The following is a 19,248-nucleotide window of genomic DNA, read 5'->3' on the forward strand; positions in this document are numbered from 1 at the left end:
GTTGAAACCCATGTTGCTACTGGTAGAAGCAGTTCTGATTTCAAGCTACTGAGGGGTAAGCTCTCCTTCACGTGCTCATAGACACAGCATCTCAGAAACCAGTAGGGTTGCCAACTCTGGGAGATTTTGGGGGATGAAGCCTGGGGAAGGTAGGGTTTGGGGAGGGGAAGAACCTCAACAGGATATAATGCCTTAGAATTCATCTTCCAAAGCAGCCATTTTCTCTGTGGGAATGGATTTCTGTAGTCTGAAGATCAGTTGTAATTCTGAGAGAACTCCAGGCCCCACCTGGAGGTTGGCAACCCTAGAAACCAGGTCTAACCAATCAGGGTCTCAGGGGGATTTGCAAAGCAGCACTGATGGACAAGTGCAAAATCACAGGAGGTCACCACAACCAAAAAGAATTAAAAGCCAATGAGGGCTGAGGACAGCGAGGGCTGAGACAGAGAAACACCCCGAAACAATATAAAGATAGAATTACAGAGTTGGAAGGGACCACCAGGGTCATCCAGTGCAACCCCCTGCACAATGCAGGAAACTAACAACCACCTCCCCCCCATATCCCCAGTGACCCCAACCCTCACCCCGCAATGCAGGATCCCACAATCAAAGCACTCCTGACAGATGGCCATTCAGCCTTTGGTTAAAGACCTCCATATTGTAAATTTGTATCCTTCCCTTCCAAGACAGCTCCGCTGCACCTCAGCCTTTTGTGTTCTGACATTACTGTAATCAATCCTATTGTATGTCCCCTATAAAGACAACCAGTATTTCCCCCATCTGTATTCTGACCTTAAGTTTGTATAGACCTACTGAACCCGTTTGCTTTCTTTATAAAACTTTAAACTCTCTGCAACGTCTGGAGTGAAGTTCAATATTGCTGAAATGCAACGAGGTACTGAAGTCTGACACCTACCCATTTTGGCCCAGAGAAACTATGAAGTACATTTTGTTTATTGAGAAATTTTACATGCTGCCTGGAACTTGACTTGGATGGCCCAGCCCAGCCTGATCTCATCAGATCTCAAAAGCTAAGCAAGGTTGGCCCTGGTTAGTACTTGGATATGAGACCACCAAGGAATACCAGAGTCGTTATGCAGAGAAAGGCAATGGCAACCAACCTCTGTTCATTTATTGCCCGAGCCAGCAATGCCGTGGATTGAACTCTCTCTGACCCACAACCCCTGCCAAGGAGATGCTCTCCCCCTCTCCCCCTGATCCACATTGCCCGCCAAGGAGATGCTGTACCACTGATCTACAGCCCCTGCCAAGGAGATGCTCTCCCCCTGATCCACAGCACCTCTCAAGCAGATGCTCTCCCTCTGATCCACAGCCCCTGCCAAGGAGATGCTCTGCCACTGATCCACAGCCCCTCCCAAGGAGATGCTCTCCCACTGATCCACAGCCCCTGCCAAGGAGATGCTCTGCCACTGATCCACAGCCCCTCCCAAGCAGATGCTCTCCCCCTGATCCACAGCCCCTGCCAAAGAGATGCTCTCCCCCTGATCCACAGCACCTCCCAAGCAGATGCTCTCCCTCTGATTCACAGCCCCTGCCAAGGAGATGCTCTGCCACTGATCCACAGCCCCTCCCAAGCAGATGCTCTACCCCTGATCCGGAGGTTTCCCACCCCTGATGTACTCCCTTCTCATTCAATATTCTCACCCACGGGATCACACCCAGTAGTTCCCTAAATTTATTGAAATCAGCTTTCCTAAAGTCTAGAATACATGTTTGTCTATTTCTTGATTCTCCTTTCAGCTGTATAACAAACTCCAGGAGAACATGGTCACTCCCACCTAAAGATCCCACTCCTTCTACCCCATAAACCAAGTCATCATTATTGGTTAAGATCAGATCCAAAATGGCTGTTCCCCTTGTTGCTTCTTCCACTTTTTGGACTATGAAGTTGTCTGCAAGGGAAGTGAGGAATCTGTCGGACCTAGTCGTTTTGGCAGAGTTAGCCTTCCAACAGATGTCAGGATAATTGAAATCTCCCATTACTACTACATCTTTTTTGAATGTTTGGACATCTGTTCCAGGAAAGCATCATCTAACTCCTCAGTCTGGCTTGGGGGTCTATAATATACCCCCACAATGACATCACTATTTTTCTCCCCCTTAATTTTTACCCAGATGGTTTCAAGCTGGGTTCCAGTGTCTAAGACCTGGATCTCCTCACAGGTGTATTCATCCCTAACGTATAATGCTACTCCTCCCTGCTTCTGATTTGGTCTATTTCTCTGAAATAGGTTATACCCTTCAATTAATACATTCCAACCATGAGACTCGTCCCACCAGGTTTCCGTAATGCCTATTATATCATATTTGCTTTGTATTATTAACAGTTCTAGTTCATCCTGCTTATTTCCCATGCTCTGTGCATTAGTGTAGAGACACCTTAGACCACAGGTCCTTCCTCTTGGCAGCTTATTTAAGATTGTTTCCCTCCCATTGTTAAGTTTTTGAACTGTCTTTCTTGCGTATGTGCTACCCTCTGCGATTCGTTCCTGTCTATATTTGCAGTTATTGTCCTCACTTGAGGCTTTAAATTAATGTCTAGCTCCCCTGGAAAATTTAGTTTAAAGCCCTCCTTATCAGGCTTGCAAGGCTACAGCCAAACACATTTTTACCCACCTTTGTGAGGTGCAAGCCATCTCCCAATAGAAGAGCATTATCCAGGTAGCATAAGCCATGGTCCAAAAAAACCAAACCTTTCTTGGAGACACCATCGATGCAGCCACTCATTTATTTCCAGAATTTTTCGTTCTCTTCCCAATCCGTGGCCTACTACAGGAAGAACAGACAAAAACACAACTTGTGCTCCCAGTTCCTTCACCTTTTTCCCCAAAGCAGTATAGTCCCTTTTAATACTTTCTGGGCTATGCTGGGCAGTATCATTTGTTCCCACATGAATAAGAAGGAAGGGATAATGATCCGTGGGTCTAACAAGTCTATCCAGACTTTCCGTCACATCCTGGATGCATGCCCCCGGCAGACAACACACCTCTTGAGACAACAAGTCCGGTCGACACACTTTACCCTCTACCTCTCTCAGTAGGGAATCCCCAATAACCAACACTCGCCTATTCCTACATTGGGGAGCAGACGTTTGAGTCCTGTCATCCACAGGAAGCCAAGAGACCAGAGAGGACTGGGCGCTGAACCTTTGTTCCAATGATCCAGGCTCAGCATCTATAGGGAGGTTTTGAAACCGATTGCTAAGAGTATTGCCAAAGATCATCAAAACCTACTGAAAAACAATTCTTGATACACAAAAAACAGCACAAAATGATGCAAGTTGTTTCCAGTTGAACAAAGAAGATTTTGAAGAATGGCATTTGTATTGCCTTTCAACTGTTGTACTTAATGCTCATTTTTAGCTTGTTCCCTGTTCCCTTGATGATCCTCTGTGGCTTTAGGAGACCACGGCAGGCAAACTCCTGTCTTCTAGCTTTTTTTGGGCTGAGTTCTCTTCAGTTCCATCCAGCCCTGGACCACTTGGTGCTTCTTCCTTGGCAGACTCCATCCCAACTGTTCACCCAGGGCGCCGTCTGTTCGATGGTGCTGCTCTGCATGCCCCTCTGACCTGAACAGATTACCTGGCTGGAGTGCTTAACAGAGGCCCCAAAACCACCACACTTGGGGAAAGAAACTGTCTCTCCTTCTTAAATGATCAGACCAGCATACACGCACAGCACTCTGAAGCCCTGTGGAACTGGCTCTTAAAGCTCCACAGCTAATTAATACAATGCTGAGATTTCATTCCTAATTTCCCATTAATCTATACAGCAATCACAAGTACACATACAGGGCAGAAGGGGGGAAGAGTGGAAAAGGTGCATAAAATCAGTGCACAGAAGGTGCACAGAGGTGCTGGCTAAAAGTGTGTGTTGATTACAATCTGTTTTGTATGTAGGTGGAGGAGTGGGTGAGGGTGCGTGGGAGGAAGCCAGAAAGGGCACTGATTGTCGTTCCAGAAATACAGTGTGATTACAAAAAGAAGAAGTGGAGAGTTCTCTCCCTCTCCCCCCGCAACACACACGAGCCGTGTTCTTGCACGCAACACAAAAAGGGCAGGAAAAGCCAGCTCCCCCCACCCCCAAGTTTTGCTCTTGCTATTCTCTTGGAGATGGGGGAACCAGACTCAAGCAACTGAGGCAAACCTTGAGCAGATCTGCGGATCTGCAAGTCTGACACAGCTGCACAGAGCAAGAAAACAAGGTCAGTTGGCAGAGCTGCATACCCCCATGGCTTGATGATGCTAACAAAGGCTGCCTGCGGAAGCCGTCCTGCCTCCACTGCAATGGAGTTCTTCATCGCAAACAATTATGTAACCGTAATCCTCCACTACATTTCACAGCCCGTACCGGGACCAAACATCCAGATGCTCACATGTTTAACACAGGCACACAAGGTTTAGTGCAACCAGATCGTTAGATTCAAAGCAATTCATTAAAGAGGTTTAACTTCTCTCTTGGGAATATAAGAAAAATCCTCCACGTTGTTGATGTTGTTGATAATAATGATTTTTTTTTTTTTAAAGGTAAAGGACCCCTGTGCAAGCACCAGGTCATTCCTGACCCATGGGGTGACGTCGCATCCCAATGTTTACTAGGCAGACTTGGTTTACGGGGTGGTTTGCCATTGCCTTCCCCAGTCATCTTCCCTTTACCCCCAGCAAGCTGGGTACTCCTTTTACCGACCTCGGAAGGATGGAAGGCTGAGTCAACCTTGAGCCAGCTACCTGAAACCAACTTCCATCAGGATCGAACACAGGTCGTAAGCAGAGCTTGGACTACAGTACTGCAGCTTACCACTCTGTGCCACGGGGCTGATGATGATGATGATACAAAAAAGAAGATGAAGACCAAATTAAATAGTATCTCTATACTAGGCTGGAGACCAATGATTATTTCACCACGGGTGAAAGTATGATGAATACGCCACAAACAATTACCCATTTTTCTCCAGCTCTTTACAGAAGCTTAAAGACTAACCAGATTTCAAGGGTGTCAGCTTTCCAGTGTCAAAGCTCCCTTTGCCAGTACCAGCCAGGTTCCATCCAGTGGCTCCTCTGTATGCTCTGACTATTAGTAGCCCTTGAGGTCTGAGGCAGCTGCAGAGGCCTTTCCAGGCATTTCTCCCCAAGATTCTTATATCAGAAGTGCCAGGCGGTGGATCTGGCATAGGGTTGCCAACTCTTGGAAGGTAGAAATCTGGCAAAAGAGTGAGCTCCGTGCATATCACATATACAAAGCCACAACTTCATTAGTGGCAGTCAATGTTTCATGCATCAACGTGACAGGTGACAACCAGGAAGCTCTAAATAGCTGAATGACAAAAATGTAGATGTTGAAGCGCCTTTCTGAACGCACCCTCCAAAAGCGGCATTTGGGAAGACCTCGGGGTTGTGGTGAACGGCCACAAAAGGAAGAGGATGTCTGGGCTACAGATGAATGTGGCACTAGAGAATACCATCCAGCTATACCGGATCCAAACAGCTTTTAAAGCTGTTCGTCTTTCCTTGGAACAGAAGTCACATTTTGCAAGTGATATCTCAATTTTTTTTTAAAAAAAGTTAGCAATTGTTGTGACCTAGAATTGGTTATTCCAGGAGAAATAATCTGTTGGAAAGCACAAACCAGAGGAGGTGGCAGTATGGTCAAGTTGAAACTCTGATGAGGAAGGTGTAGGCAGAGGAGGTGGGGGGAGGGGACAGGCAGCTTCTGAGCACAGATTTAATGACAAAAATGACAGTTTCCAGGGCTCCATCTGTCTAGGAATTACTCCTCTAACCCAGACTCTCATCTGATACAGGTAGGCAGACAGGTGTGTGGTGCTGTATTTTGTAGGGAGGAACAAGCATTCTGAGCATGCCCTCTCCTGCCGCCCTCTCCCAAGGTCCCATCAAGGTGAGATGGATGCAATATGAATTTGTTTGTATTAATAATACGGAGAGAAACAAAATCTCTGATCTCCTAGAGAGTCTCCTGCTATCCCTGTCTGCAGAGTGTGCATTTAGGTGCAAATAAGAACAGCTCTTTCTTGCTAAGGGACGCAGCATCTTATCTATTGCTCTCTTTTCATGCTTCTTCCTTTCTTCTTATTTTAATCCAACTGGAAAGACTCTGACAATTCTTCAGCAGCACCATCAGTTTCCAACAGATTGGTGCAGTCTGGCCCTGGGCACTGTGGGGATTAGATTTATCTAAACTTGACCAGAGGGACTCAGAAAATCCATTTGGCTGTCATCTAAACACCGGTGAATGATTGCAGTCTCTCCCCATTAATTACAAGCAGCTCAGCTCGGTCTCTTGGAGTCAAGGCCTCTATTTCACCAAGACTGCTGGGGTGGGGGGAGAGATGATCCCCGAGGGAAAACAAGGCGGTTTTGACAAGAAAGTAGAAATGGGCCTGTTCTTGGGTAGGGTTGCGGAGGGCACCGCTGTGTGGCAGGCCCCTAACTTATAAATTGTTCCAATCCAATCCTTCTCATTGCTTCTTTGTCGTTGCTGTCCAGCCAGAGTTCCTGTATTCGGCGCGGGAGCCATGATGTAGCACAGCAAGAGGATGGGGGGAAGCCTTTGCAGAATACATGAATTTGGACCCCCCTTTCATTAGGAATCCCCCCTCCTTTCGACACTCGAAGATCACATCTGATGGACACAGAGGAGTAAGCAGAGAACGTCTCTGTTCCCTTCGTTTGTGCACCTCTTAAGTCAGACCTCACCCCTCTCCTGCAGTTTTAGGGTTGCCAGCTCCAGATTGGGAAATTCCTGGAGATTTGGGGGTGGTACCCAGGGAAGGCAGAGTTTGAGGAGGGGAGGGGGACTCCCATGGCGACTCCTATTTTGCCTAGAATCTATGGTATACTATTGTATACCTCAATATACAATATTCCAGGACAAGAGTCCACCTTCTGAAACTGCCATTTCCTCAAGGGGAATTGATTTCTTTAGTCTGGAGCACAGCTGAAATTTCAGGATAACTCCAGGTCCCACCTGGAGGATGGCAACCTTACACCCCTTTAAACCTGTCAAATTAAACACGCATGGCTGCCCTGAGACATCTCCTTTCACCCCTTAGGCAAGCCACACCCTCTGAATCTCAACTGTGGCAAGGTGTTCTCCCTGCACCTCTTCTGGGACTGCACGGCTTCACAGTCCTGTCCCCTGCCTCTTCAGTAAGAGGTTGTCTAGACGGCAGCCAGAGTCAATGAATCCATCACAAGGGCCTCACACTCTCATGAAAAAGGCCTATGTCCAGGCTAGCCCGATCTCGTCAGATCTTGGAAGCTAAGCAGGGTTGACCCTGGCAAGCATTTGGATGGGAGACCTCCAAGGAAGTCCAGGTGATGCAGGCAGGCAATGGCAAACCACCTCTGAGCGTCTCTGGCCTTGAAAATCCTACTGGGTTGCCATAAGTCAGCTGTCACTTGATTGCACTTTACACACACACACACATAGTGGCCATTGTAAAGGTTACTGAGTAATATCTGTAAAGTTGCTTTGAACTCTAAGAGAAAGAACAAACGAAGCAATGATTTTAACTCCATGATCCAAGAGTCCTGAGGAGCCAAATTTACTACTTGCAATGGGGAAAATATATTCTGCAGCTCAGGATCTCTGTTCCTGAAGCTGGGAGCTTGGGCTGAAAATGTTTCTGGGGACAATTCAAACTGCCAGTTCTTCCCTATAAGGCCCTAAACGGTTTGGGGCCAGGAATGACCACCTCCTCCCAAAGCCTCTTCCCAAGCTCTGCCAGCATGGCGAGGTGGGTGAGGCAGGGCTTTTTCAGTGGTGGCCCCTTGATTTTTGAGGGCCCTCCCCCTTGAGGCTTGCTTTGACTTGACTTTGTCCTCCTTAAAGCATTAGGCCAAAAACATTTTAATTAAAGGATTCCATCTCGTTCAACTGTTTCCATGGTCTGCATCTGGACTGTGGGCTGTTTTAGGGATATAATTTTAGGATACCGAATGCAGTTTCATAGCTTATGTAAATATTAATAATTGTACGGTTTAAAAAAAATTACTGTAATGTTTTTATTATTAGCTGCTTCAAGCGGGCTTCTAGACAGGCAACAGATATATTTTCTAAATAGCAACTTCTGTGTGCAGCATGCCCCAGTGAGCTGAGCAGGCCTGAGACCAGGACCCTCGTATTTGTAGCAGGACGGGCCAATCAAGGGCCTTCTTGCTGCTTTCCAATCAGAGGAGATGATGCTGTGCCCAAAACGAGTGTGAGACTTAGGATTGCCAACCTCCAAGTGGTTAGCAAATATAGACACTTCTGTGTACAATATAGTTACAACCAAAAAACCCCACAGAATCAAACCTTAACATTAACACTATTATTCATAATAACAATTTCCACAAAAGTAGAACAAAAACACCAACAGTGTAAAAGATTCCTATTTCCTATTACAGGTAAGTATTGTATCACATATCAGGTAAGTAGTACAATATCCATATCATGTAATTCTTAACAACAGCACTGTCATTCAATATATCACTCGCTTTCTTTCAGATGTCAGGCAGAAAAGGAAGACGATAGTTTCTGTTCCTCCTCTGCCTACACCTTCCTCATCAGAGTTTCAACCTGACCATACTGCCACCTCCTCTGGTTTGTGCTTTTCAACAGATTATTTCTCCTGGAATAACCAATTCTAGGTCACAACAATTGCTAACTTTTTTTTTTAATTGAGATATCACTTGCAAAATGTGACTTCTGTTCCAAGGAAAGATGAACAGCTTTAAAAGCTGTTTGGATCCGGTATAGCTGGATGGTATTCTCTAGTGCCACATTCATCTGTAGCCCAGACATTCTCTTCCTTTCGTGGCCTTTCACCACAACCCCGAGGTCTTCCCAAACGCCGCTTTTGGAGGGTGCGCTCAGAAAGGCGCGTCAACATTCCTCTCCAACTTGCCTCCTCAGGCTCCGCCCCAAAAACCTCCCGCTGGTAGAGAAGAGGGACCTGGCAACCCTTGTTGGATTTAACGCTGGGCCTAGTTTGATTGGCAGGGGGCTCTGAGCTCCTGTGGAGTCGGCCCCTCCCTTTAGGTGGCAGTTAGTTCTAACGGACGCTTCCAACTGTCAGTATTCACTCTGCATGAACTCAGACTCGGATCCTGTCAGAAGTCTCTCTGTATAACTCTGTGTTAGCTCTCTGCCTCACACACAATGAAGAAGTAACAATGTTTCAGTTGAATATAAGAATGGTACAAGCCTCTTACGGAGAGAATGTTGTTTATTTACAGAACATTATATTCCTTTTATTAAATACAGTTTTCTTTTATCTTACATACGTGAGCTGTTCATATTCCTCCACTTACCTTTTGGCTGTTTTTACTCTGCTGACTTACAAGGGTGGTATATCCCACAACAAGTGAGTGCCGGGATATTGCCCCACATAAGGAACTGGACTAACCTCCATTTCCCCCCCCTGCAACCCTAATGTTCGCTGTGTGACTGAAAGGAAGCTGCGGCAGCCATTATGAGGCAGCCATTTTGTAGCAGCACCCACCATGCTGTGCCAGAATCCTGAAGGGTTGCCAAGTGCCAGGTGGTGGCAGTTAACTACCGCCAATCCACCGGACTGCCTGCCGACCAGCTGAGGGCCGGCGGGCACCCCATGCCGCTGAGCACGTGTGACACACCCACGTCAATTCAGGGTTTACCCTGAAGCGACGTGGACGCTCTAGCAAATTCAGCCTCTAGCAAATTCATAGAGTTTCAGCCGAGATTGAGAGAGTGTCCCCATTACTTCCAAGTAAACCGGAAGTGATGTAGGCACACGGGCGTGCAAGGGCATCGAACCAAGCGCGCGCCTTCACCACACGCCCCAGAAAACCGACAGGACCTGGTAAGCCTATGCCTGCGGGCTCACGGAGGTTGGGGACCTGGTTCTAATGGAATCTAAGGGCACTGTCTAAAGGTCGGCAGTTAGGTAGGAGGTTCCTGGAGGAAGCACATATAAACACAAAATATGTACACAATGCATATTATGAATGCACACAATGCACAATATCGCTACTTCAAACGTCTATGTCTTTGGCATGCCTTTAGTGTCAGCATCTGGTCCTCATGATGCTTCAATCTGTTTCCCCCTTTATTGGTCTCAGATGATGTACTCTTCCATATTCCCCCCCATTTGAGAGCATAAGCACCATTACACCATGCCACCAGAATATTGTCTAAAGGTGGTAATAATGTGATGGTGTAATAGCAGCAATTAAAAAATAATTAAATGGTGACCGATCTTCAGAGGTCCACAACCAGAAATGCAAGAACTAAAGAAGCAACATCCTGGCCCAGTAGAATAAGTGGTTACTGCAGAGGCTCACAGTTCCCAATTAGGACTTCAACAGTGACTCATGAAGCTACCCAATCAGGAGTCAAGCAAGGTCACTTCACCTGGCAGTCGTGTTAGTGCTGAAGTGAAAATGTTGGTGCCCTTGGGGAATTCGGCTGCAGAAAACCCATATCTCCCTGACTGAAGCCCTGAAACTCTCCTCTTGTCCAGTATGAAAACATGAAATGTCACAGCCAAAGCAGAAGAGACAGATCCACAGAATACAGAACAGAAATAATATTAAAAACAGACATGATCTCCTACATTAATTCAGTAACGTCATGGAAATGTGGACCTCCTGATAAACTAACACAGACTGATGGAACCGAATGAGACAAAGGCCAGTGAAATTACCATTAAAAAACCTGGTCTATCAGAATCACTGAAGTAGTCCTCCCACAAACAAACCTTCCAACTTGCTCGCATAGCAGGGGTTACCTGACATGTCAGAACCAGTTCTGTGTAACTCCCCAGCATACAAACACAGCTGATACAAAACCCTGACAAAAATTACTTTGGGCTATTTATGGGCATTGACATGATCCTCACTATAACTAATGATCAATCGGACGGCTTGGGCCGGTCATGAGCATAGCAAAACCAGACCATCCACAAAGAAGGCAGGAATACATGGGGGATGAGAGGATACCTAGGTATACTGAAAAAACTTGACATTGTAAATTAGCCAAAAGAAAAAGAAAATGCCAAGTGGTCTGGTGAAGACAGAGAATGCTCCAGAAAGCATGGGATGTTGAGAGCAGATGAGAGTCTGTAAAAGGCAAAAAAATGGGAGAAATAATTGGACTGATCAGGAACCCATGAGCTCAAAGAATACTGGAAGAAAAGGTTTGGGTGGAATGTACGTGTGGAATGTCCCACTAATGTTCTCCCCTGTCATGCATTAGGATTGTACTGGGTAGAGTTGCCAGTGTTGCCTCAGCAAATATCAGGAGATTTTGAGGGTAGTAACTAGGGAGAGTGGAATTTTGGAAGGATGTGACATCACTTCTGGGTGACACTCTAGGAATTTCCCCTCATCTCTATGGTAAGGTCCGCAAAGACACAGGGAAATTCAGAGGGACACTTTGGAGGCCATTTTCTGACCGTTTTTTCTCCCACTCAGGTTTGCAAGGGTGGAGGATCATGGCCAAGGCAGAGGTTTTCCTATTGTGGGCAGGTGAGTAACAAGCCGAGCACTGGGCCTAGCTCTTGTAGCTTGTCCCACAATCCTGGCAGAGGTAAAAGCCACACTAGGAAATGGGGATGATTTTTTTTTAACAGCTCATTTTAGCCTGGCAGGTATATCTTCCCTCTCCTTATCTGGTGCCAATAAGGGGAGGTTATGCCATCAGAGCTGCCTGTTGGGTTGCCAGAAAAAAAGGAATATTCCCCATGCAAACAGTACATGCAGGAGGGCATTAGCAATACAACAAGAGATACTTTCCTAATTCCTTCCACAAAGGAGGGGATCAAAATGCAGGAGAGGCAAGCCTACCCTGCATCAACAGAGGGCCCATCTAGATGTAGTTTTTTGAACAGTCTAAACATTATCAGTAATAGGAGCTCTTTGAGATGACATAATTATAAGTTCAGTGACAGAAAACCTCGTCGTTATAAATAAGATCTCCATTATTAAGGACAGCACACAGAGTTGCTCTTGGTCTATGACAGAAGGAAGGCATTAAACATGCCCGGCTCTTTCTTTCCAGAGAGGAACCAAAATCACACCTTACACGTAAGTGGTACTTTTCACACTCAAAATGTATACAGAAGAATTATTTCACTCTCTGCTGAAATGATGTGGCTACATCTGGGGAGACAGACAGGATTAAACAGATCATGATTAAACAGCACCACAGTCGCAGGCCACTACACAAGAACAGTCACCCATGGACAGACCTATCCCCAATGGCAGAGAAATATCCAACAGGACATCATGTTTTCAGAGCCAAGTTAGACAAATGGCCTAAAGAATGGAAATTACAGCTCACCTGAATCCTGCAACCTTTCTTCATACCAACTTAGACCGAAGAAGTCTGCCCTCTGATTTTGCAACACTATGTACAGCAGCGTCTTTGGTGATGTTCTGTCCAAATACTGACCAAATTCAGGAGCAAACGCAGCTTAATCTGACTGCTCCCGTAGCATTACAGCTAACGGCAAACAGGGCTGCGACTGACCCCTTTTTAAGTCACAGAAACGGAGAACATCTGGGAAATGCATTCTCAGATTTTTGGTAAGGGTGCAGAACCCAGGCTCTCAGTGTTCAGAAAACCAGACTCTTTGCGATATATAAGATGTTTGTTGCCCACGCAGAGCCAAGCCTCCATGCATTTTCTGAAACTCTTATCAAACACAATGATAATGTTCCAAAAATATCTGCTTGCTGGAGGCCAGTGCACCATGCACAGCTGTCATGCAGGCGCATTTCCTAGTTTTTGTTTTCCTGGCACAAGCAGCGCTGATTCCAAAACACAGCGGAGAACGCTAAATGTAAAATCTCATGGGTAAAATTGGGAATCGGGGATACTTAATGTGGAGGCTGTTTTTGTGAGAATTCCAAGCAAAACCTGTTCATGAACCCACCATCTAATCTTATAATGTTTACTCAGCAGTAAATCTTACTGTTTTCCATGGCACTTACTCTCAGGTAGTGGTATATAGATTTTCAGTGGGAAAAGAAGGTCATTTGAGCTGGATAAGTAGCAACACATCATACAATATCAGTAGCAGTGCAGATAGTAAGCATAACCACATTTGCCGATACTAATCCACTTTTATTTATTCATTTGTGGCATGTTTACAGTGCATTCCTGAGAGAAATGCCTGCACCGGTCACTGGAGGCAACGTGGCTGTGCTGCCTCCGAAGAAGGTTTCAGCCCTGCTGAAACCTCCTCATGCTGTTAAAAATCCATGCAATCCTTCATAGGAAAAAATCCTGCAATCCTTCATTCGCAAAAAAAAGGGGGGCATTCCTGGCCCGAAAGGGCTTAGGAGGCAGCCTAACGGTGGCTCCTCCCCCAGCCTGGCACCGGAACGCCCCAGGAACGCCTCCTGAGATACCGAGACACCCAGGGAACACCTCCAGGGATGCTGGCATGGGCTTTGACGGTGTTCGGACGCCGGCAGAAGGCCCTGTTGGCATCCCAGGCCACCGACAAGCGTCCGGACCTTCCCGCTGGCGTTCGGGCCACTAATGCTGGTATAAGTTGCCCGGACACCAGTGCAGGAACCCAGACGCCGCCGCAGCACCTTCCTGGCCTCCTAAGAACTCAGGAAAGCATTGTTAGCCTGCCTTTCTTCTAAAAAAAAGTCTCAAGGCTGGTTGTCATCCAAAGTACGTCTCAAAATAAACCAACTGCATGTACGACAATTAAAGTAGGTTTTAAAAAACACAGTCATTATACATCCACTATCAGTGCACCCAGCCATCTACTAGAACGGCCTTTCTAAATAGTTCAGCACTGCAACAGCACTAAAATACTAGCAGCCCAGGGGACTTCCTGACACATTCAGGAAGACCGTTGCACAAAACAGGAGCCATTGAAGAGAAGCTCTGTACATGCAGACATTGACCAGATCTGTCTGCGCATGCTATGGGTTCAAAGAATGGAGTGACCACCCAAGACCATAGTGAAAATTGCAGTCTTGAAGGCAGGTGGCTGATAACCAGCACCCTGAACTGGTCCAGGAAACCAAAAGGCAGCTTGCACAATGCTCTTAAAACAGATGTAATGTGTGAACTGCAGCTGATTCCAGGTAATAAAGAAGAAGAAGAAGAAGATTTGGTTTTTATACCCCGCTTTTCTCTACCTTTAAGGAGTCTCAAAGCAGATTACAATCACCTTACCTTCCCCTCCCCACAACAGAACCCTGTGAGGTAGGTGGGGCTAAGAGAGTTCAGAGAGAACTGTGACTGGCCCAAGGTCATCCAGCTGGCTTCATGTGGAGGAGCAGGGAAACCAACCTGATTCTCCGGGTTAGAGTCCGCTGCTCTTTAACCACTATACCATGCTGGCTCTCCAAGGCAAGCCACAGCATTTTGCACTGGCTGGAGTTTCCAGGGCATCTTTGGGGCAGCCCCATATAAAGTAAACCAGTGCCAGCCTTGTACCATAGCCAGGCCTTAATCCAGACTGAAAGGGATCAAGGGCAGAGGATCATCCAGGAAAGCCTGAAGTTGCTTTGTTAGAGCTGCCCCCCGCCAGTTCTAAGAAGCACACCTTGGCTCAATGAGCTATTGATAATGCTCCTAACTGCCCGTCTCGTCTTCTCCCGGCATGATTTTGCCAACCAAGGATCGAGGTTACCCTTCCATCTCCTTCCTTGGCTTCCCTTCTGTTGAAATGTGGATTGTGAGCACCTCAGGGCAGGGACCTGTCTTTTTAGTGTCACACTGAAAAGCCCCATATACATTAGTTAACACTCTACTGCTAATATCACGAGAGCACAATCATATAACAAGCACTACAGGCAGTATGTTAATCTGGCTGACCTAAGGCACTGCAGCTGGACGAAATACCACTATGGCAGTCTACGGAGATTCCCAGTACCCATCATAAGAGGCTATGGTCAGTCAGGTGGGGCCTTTACTAAAGGTAAAGGTCCCCTTTGCAAGCACCGGGTCATTCCTGACCCATGGGGTGATGTCACATCCCGACGTTTTCTAGGCAGACTTTGTTTACGGGGTGGTTTGCCAGTGCCTTCCCCAGTCATCTTCCCTTTACCCCCAGCAAGCGGGGTACTCATTTTATCGACCTCGGAAGGCTGGAAGGCTGAGTCAACCTTGAGCCGGCTACCTGAAACCAATTTCCGTTGGGATCAAACTCAGGTCGTGAGCAGAGCTTTTGACTGCAGTACTGCAGCTTAACACTCTGCGCCACGGGGCTCCTGGGGCCTTTACTAGGGAGATCATAAGCAGACGATTTTGCCATACAGGTCCAATCTCATAACAGTGGTTCCAGACTGACTTAGAGATTACAGATTATAGTTTTCATCATAGCAGTCCCATCAATGCATATGTTAAAAGCTTTTCTGCTGTTGTTCCCAGCTCACCACAGACTGTAGAATAGTCTGGGGTTTTTTGTTTGTTTGTTTTTTACATTGGAGGCCACTGGAGGCCTTTTGACAATGGGCCATTGAAGGAAAGATGGGATTAAAATTAGATAGATAGATAGATAGATAGATAGATAGATAGATAGATAGATAGATAGATAGATAGAATGACATCTCTAGTTACAATTGTAAATTAATTTTGCCAAGTTTAGAGAGGCAATTTGGCCTATAAAGCAAACTTTGGTTACAGTCCCAGATCTAGGGTGAGCATGCTGTATGCCGAAGAAGAGCCTCCCTGGGTCTTTTTCTTGAAAACATCTAACCCTAATCCACATTTTTAAGTGCCTTGCCACAAATGCCCCCTAAATCTCAGAGCTCTTTCTTAATTTTGATCATCCTGTCCAACAAAGAAATGTACAGAATTCGACAACTGAATGAAAAAGTCTCTTTAGGCCATTCAGGTTTCCCAACAAATGCCAGAAGACAGCATTGCCCCATGAGGCAGAAGATGATATTCCTCACAAGGGACCTAGGTAGGCAGGGAAATCACTGCCAATGGCATTCCAGGACTTACATACAAAGGTGTCGGTCTCAAAAAGGTTGGGGGGCAGGGAGAGATGGATAAGGGGGAAAAAATCTCAGCCCTCTGCAGGTTCCCTGAAAAAGAAGATAAAATCCTCCTCTCTCGCCAAAACTGGGAGCCAAGTGTCACAGGAAATTCACCCACAGTGCGTTGGATAAAGAAGAGCAAGCCCTCTCTGTGGCTTTCCTTCTAAGAGCATCTATTTTTAGGCAGCAGCATATAAATCACTGCAGCTCTCCCAGCTCAGCTCAGCTCTGCATTTGCTTCGACAGGAATACTAAAAAACCAGCCGTTGATGCTTTGGCTGAGACTGGCCACTGGCTCATGAGCCTTCTGCGTTTAAATGCCATGTGTTCTCCTGACAGAGAATTCATCACACACATCTGCACACAGCCCCGTGCTGAAACCTCCTTCCCTTCCACAGGAAACCGAGGAGCAGCCAAAACAGCCCCTGGATCCTACTGCCCAGTTTCAGCAGCTGAAAATGAAATCACGTCTCCTCTATAACAGATCTATCCATCAGTCAGACAGGAGAGCTGTCTGTCAGCTCCACACCAGCAGCTAGCAATATTTGAGGCATGTCGTTAATGCATTAACTCCATTCATATACTATTGGCTAAAACGCATTTTTAAAAATATTATGACCCCCTGTTTAGAAACGGAATACTATATATACCATCAAGAAAACATACCAAGTCAAACTTCTGGTTCCTTTTCCCCCTTCTCCTCAACACAGATGCATCATTCACAAGACGTTTCACACACAAGAATAGCACAAGCAGAGAAGACACGTCCATACATACATGCAAGCAGGCAAGCAAGCAGGATACAATGAGAGAATTTAAGGATGTTTTCAGTCATCACAAGCAGCACCCATTGCATTTTTAAAAAAAGAAAAATGACAAGCCAAGAAAAAAAAGGAACCATAAAATGTGGGCTCTATTAACTAAAATGAATTGCATTTTTTTAAAAAACTTACATTGATTTTTGGCAATTTTCCTTCGGTCATTATACACAGCAGTTGGGCTGTGTACAGAATACCTGATCCAAAGAGAAATATAACCACATTATGAAAAGAGACAGAGTTTAGGGAGAAAGGGGGGAGAACAAGAATTAGATTGAACATGCAGCTATTAATGATGTTCAAAGAAGCCCCTAGCTGTGGTTCCCCCACCCATTTTTCTGAGATCCAGTCGGCATCTCCATTTACTAGTAACAACGGGCAAGCAAACCCCTTCTGGCTATCCTTACTGGCTGAGGGGGATGGAAATGAATAAATACATCCACCCAAATGGCCAGGCTGAAAAACATCAGAAAAATCTCAGAGCTGCACCATTTTTCTCTTTCTCCCTGTCCCCCTTGACAAGTGAAATCTGCAATGAACAGTGGGGGTGGGGGACTAGTAATGACATGAATGGGACCTTTGAATAACAAAATCACAATCCATCCTATCAGTTCGAATGGTATGGGGAAGAAATGCTTCCTGGGCAAGGCATTGAGGGAAGGGAGGAAATGTAGCAATGCTTCTCTTCTCTCTACAGATACTTGGAGCTTTAAGAATGTGATTGTTGCTCAGGAGCAACTGAGGCATTTTTTTAAATATACTGAGTGATGCAGGGGTTGCTATGATACATGCAGCAGCATTATTCTTGGATACCGTAGCCCATAACATTGCAAGCACTCAGCCATTTAGGGCTTTCATCTATAGCCCACACGTGGTCACAACTGCTAGGATCTGTCTGTCTGTCTTTCTCTCCCCTGGGGCATTTCGGCATGGGTTTTTCCCATTGGTTTTGGCCCAACCACTGCTTTGTTTTATCCCGATTTCTGAATGTATTTTTGTGTCTTTAGCTTTCAGTTCTTTTTTTGTTTTTCCCCCTGTTTTTTTTTCCTGGTTCTTTTGAGGCTGCTTTTACACTGATCTTTTTCTGGAAGCCGATTTTGAGTTGCCTTTTCCCTTGTGCGTAATGTTTCTGTCAGTTTTCTTTGTCCTGCCCGCTCCCACCCACTTTTCAGTGACTAAAATGTCATCATTGTCAAACCACACCTTTTCTCCCCCCAGTCCTAAACACAAGTGGTTTCATTTTTAAAATATTTTAAAAGGCATTAAAATATCAATATTAGTGTTATAGTGATAGTTCAAGCTGGTTCTCTGAATTCCCAGCTATATTTTTTTTAAAAAGGAAGCCCCCCAGCTCCTTCCCTCGCAGAGATACATGGGAAAAGAAATATATCTGCGAAGGAAGAGGCTACAGACTTTTTTTAAAAAGCTGGAAATACAGAGAACCCACAAAACCTATCATTAATACAGTATATCCATATATTGATATTTTAGTGCGTTTTAAAAAATGCAGCCATGATATTGATATATCAGTATAAGCATGTGCAAAAAATGAAAAGGGGAGTTTCTGTGATGTCACTGAGGACAACAGCCCCCTCCCTTTGAGGTACATGCGGAAGAAAATAAACTGACTCCACAACTGTGAAAATGCACAGGGAGTGCAGACGTGCGGAAGAACTGTGCTCAAACTGATTCTAGTGTTTGTGAACTGACTGCCAAGAAAATCAGGAGCAAGTCAAGCCTGCAGAAAAGTCCTTACGTTGGGGGAAATGGGCTCATAGTTGGAAAGTCTGCTATTGTATGGACTTTCAAATAATAACAGCACTGCCCACACAGATGAATACACATTTAAGAAGGATGCTGTTTTTACACCGGGAAGGGAGGGAGTGACTTTCCAGATGCAAAATTCTGAAGGCCCTGATGTCCATCAACAATTCTCCAGGGTCACCAAAGAGGGAAGCAAAATCCGGATGTTTGCATGGAACCAATTGTAAGGCTGCCATTCAAACCTGGCAAACTGCAAGCCATCAACAGATAGACCTGTTCACCATTACCACAATGCTGACAAGCACCAGAGTCTTAAAGACCTCCTTACACACTTTTCATAAGGCTCACTTGTCCATCCTCTACTTAGAAAGCCGTCGCAGGTGCAAACCGCCCATTCCCAGGTGCAACATTGTGGGTGCAGGTTGCAGAGGCCCATTTAAGAATTTGGTCTTCACTTGGGCACGTATGTCCAGCTTGGTCCCCAGCTTTAGGCTGACATCCTGTGCTTTAACTTTTATTTGGGAGTAAGTGAACTTATGTAGAATCAAGCTACGTATAAGCACAATGGATTAAAAAAAAATACCGGTAGGCCAAACTCCACAGCTCCTAAGGATGTAGATTTTCTTCTCAAGAGTACTTGGCCCTAAC

General features: G+C 45.7%; 1 protein-coding gene across 2 annotated transcripts in view; it reads right to left on the reverse strand.

Annotated features, from left to right (window-relative positions):
• The window catches only part of ARHGEF9 (Cdc42 guanine nucleotide exchange factor 9), a 182,099-nt gene extending 165,075 nt beyond the window's left edge, over nucleotides 1-17,024 (reverse strand). For both annotated transcript variants that reach the window (XM_056859261.1, XM_056859260.1), the window contains exon 1: nucleotides 16,972-17,024. In XM_056859261.1, the coding sequence (XP_056715239.1) occupies nucleotides 16,972-17,001 (30 nt within the window). In that variant the 5' untranslated portion in view covers nucleotides 17,002-17,024. The remainder of the gene's footprint in view (nucleotides 1-16,971) is intronic.
• Nucleotides 17,025-19,248: the final 2,224 nt, after the last annotated feature.

This window comes from Euleptes europaea, chromosome 13 (genome assembly GCF_029931775.1).
Source record: "Euleptes europaea isolate rEulEur1 chromosome 13, rEulEur1.hap1, whole genome shotgun sequence".
Taxonomy (NCBI): domain Eukaryota; kingdom Metazoa; phylum Chordata; class Lepidosauria; order Squamata; family Sphaerodactylidae; genus Euleptes; species Euleptes europaea.